The sequence below is a fragment of the Sceloporus undulatus genome, unplaced genomic scaffold (genome assembly GCF_019175285.1).
Source record: "Sceloporus undulatus isolate JIND9_A2432 ecotype Alabama unplaced genomic scaffold, SceUnd_v1.1 scaffold_7185, whole genome shotgun sequence".
NCBI lineage: Eukaryota > Metazoa > Chordata > Lepidosauria > Squamata > Phrynosomatidae > Sceloporus > Sceloporus undulatus.
In genome coordinates, this window is record NW_024810104.1 from 1 (window position 1) to 2,994 (window position 2,994).

At 41.5% G+C, this 2,994-nt stretch overlaps 1 protein-coding gene across 1 annotated transcript; it reads left to right on the forward strand.

Moving 5' to 3' along the window:
• The first annotated feature begins 270 nt into the window (after nucleotides 1-270).
• On the forward strand, nucleotides 271-1,869 carry CATSPER2 (cation channel sperm associated 2). The gene has a single exon (XM_042444346.1). The coding sequence runs from the start codon at nucleotides 290-292 to the stop codon at nucleotides 1,766-1,768; it is 1,479 nt and encodes a 492-aa protein (XP_042300280.1). The 5' UTR covers nucleotides 271-289; the 3' UTR covers nucleotides 1,769-1,869.
• The last annotated feature ends 1,125 nt before the right edge of the window (nucleotides 1,870-2,994 follow it).

The following is a 2,994-nucleotide window of genomic DNA, read 5'->3' on the forward strand; positions in this document are numbered from 1 at the left end:
AAAAACATACCTAGCTTTTGCTATCAAAATATAAACACATGAAGCGTCATATACAGAACGGTGGGATGTAGGGTAAACAGAGCAGATGCAAAGCAAAAACTTTACACTTTGAATCTATATAATGCATAAACAAGTCAGGGGACTTACACTAGTAGAATGTACTAGTAGAATTATGACCTGTAGAAGTATTGGGTATTCTTGACTGTGAGGTCATTGCTAAGGTCTGTTATGCTGCATGAAGAACCTTCCAATCTTCCCTGTACAGGACTATAAGCAGTAAACAGGGACCATGGAGTCCTCTCCGACATCAAAAAAAGCTCCAGGAATCAAAACTGGCATACCAGACCAGGTGCACCCCCGAGCAGATGCAATTCGCTCCAAGCTGATTTATATATTTTACCTGATTGACCATTTGAAAGGGCTAAGCCATGCTGTGCCCCGTCACAACATACGAGATTTCCTAGATCCTCAAAAACAAAAGAAGTTCATGCTCACAGACCACCACCAGTTGGTCCGGTTTAATGTGATGCCTATCCGGAATGTTATGGTTACTCAAGAAAAACGCTGGCGCAACCGTATTGAGGTGCGAAGCAGCCGCTGGCCCCCTTTTGCATTATGGTCTACCTGGCTCTTGAACAGCAAAATGTTCAATAGCTTCATCATCTTCCTCATTGTTTTGAATATGATAGTCCTCATGATTTCATCAGAAATAATGGAAAAGCTGGAGGACCACTTTGTAAAACTGAAGACAGCAGTGGAGGTGATTGTCTGGGTCATTGTGTTCATCTTTTGGGTAGAGATTGGTCTTCATTGGACTGTCAGTTTTCAACAGTACTGGAAAAACCCCTGGAATGTCTATGACTTCACTGTCACCCTCATATCGTTCATCCCTGAGTTTATATATGTTTCAGACAAGGTCCAGAGCAAAACAGCTATAAGAGTCCACCAAGTCTCCCGTGTGCTGCGATGCTTAAAGCTTTTCCCTAGAGTCCGGCAGGTTAGGGTCCTCATCATGGCCATTGCCAAAGCACTCAAGGCCATGGCCTTCGTTCTGGTGCTCCTACTCTTCTTCTTCTATGTCTTTGCTGTAGCGGGCATTTTCTTCTTTGAGAGTTACAGTCGATCAGACCGAGATGACCTTCACTATGGCATGTTCTTTTCAGACATCCCCAATGCTTTCGTGACTATCTTCATTCTCTTCACCATGGACCACTGGTATGCAATATTGCAAGACCTGTGGAAAGTCCAAGAGGTAAACAAGGTAATCAGTGGTGTGTTCATTTGCCTGTGGCTTCTCATTGGGGCATTCATCTTCAGGAATCTCCTTGTAGCCAGCATGGTCACTAATTTCCAGAACATTCGGAGTAATCTTACTGAGGAAGTGAAGGCGATTGAAGCTCAGAAGCAAGCAAATAAATTTAAGATGGAGCTCCTGGAAATGAGATACAATCAGCAACAGGCACATTTAGATCAGGTCAGCACAGCACCAGAAAGGCTGAGCACAGAGTCAGCATCAGTAGTTCCATCTACAGACTATCCAGAGTACAGCTCACATGAATCTCACACTGGGGCTTTGGACTGGGAAACATACATCCATAAGAATCTGCCAGGGCTCTATGAGACTGAAGAGACAGAGAAGGTAGTATGGCCGCGAGATTCACTCTTCCGCTACTTTGAGCTGATGGAAAAGCTGCAGTACAACTTGAACGAGCGTAAACAACTGCAGGATTATGCTGTGTTGGCTCTGTCAAACCTGGAGGATAAATAAAGAGGATTCTTGATGCACAAACATATCTTAGAGGAAATATCTGCAGAACCAATACCCAAGAAAGCCATCCCTTCTACACAGGATCCTGTCCCACCACAATCCTTCTCCACTCCTGTTCAACTTTGCTTATATGTAAGGCATAATTATTCTGTACAATATAATTATTTTTTTTTGTTTTGTTTATTCAAGACTCCAAAAGTCCACATGGTAAATAAAACCAGAGAAATCTGTTTAAATTTCTTTTGTTTAAATTGTCAGTGTGCCACTGTTACTTACAAAGGTGTGGGGCTTAGAGAGCCTTCACTAATAATAGTCTATCTTTAATACATTAGGGAATGTTATTTTGGCTTATGAGAGGGTGGGTAACATTTATGAATGAAAGTAATTTTTTATACCAGTACTCGCTGATAGAGAACTAAGAGAACAACAACTTTTATTTGGAAGAACTATGAAAGAACACACACACTAGAAATATCTTCTCTAACATCCAGCATTCAGAGCTAAACATAAAAAGTGCATAGTGATTATGGGGACGGAGGGTTGGATTGGGGGTGACAGCTACCTGTGTTGAAGAAAGGTCCATAGAAAGCAGGAATGGCTCAAACAATAAGGTTTGAGGGCAACAGTCACAGAGCACTGCTGGACAGGTCAGCTGCATGGTGGGCATATTGTACACATGACAGACTGTGTGCAAAGAGGCTAAGGTTTTCCTACCCATATTTATATATTAAAACTAGCCCCAGGCTAAAGGTGATTTCACAAGAAACAAAGAATTAATAATCTTCAGACTGAAAAGGGATTTCAAAGTGGTATATTATTCTGATATTCACAAGATGAAAAGGTCTAATTTGATTGACTTCACAAAGCTATGAAAAGTTATAGGGGACCCCAAAATGTGTGGACATGGAGGATACTTCAGAACACAGTAGAGTATAAAGGGAACGCGGTTCTTGTTTGATTTGTTGGTGAGAACCCATCCTTTGCTTTTCAATTTGGTATGAAATGCAGAGCCTGGTTTGGGGGGGGGAGATTTCCTCTTTTAGCAAACCCTTTTTATCTTTTGTCTTTAAGCTGTCCATATGTCTCAGGGCCCATGCCTATTGGAGTTCTACTTTTTTGGTGTTTCAAAGTTCATTGCAACCTTCAAATCATACGCTGGCATCCAGTGGTGCAATATAAAAATATAGAAGCATCAAAAATACATTGTGGGGATATCCAATCTTCAC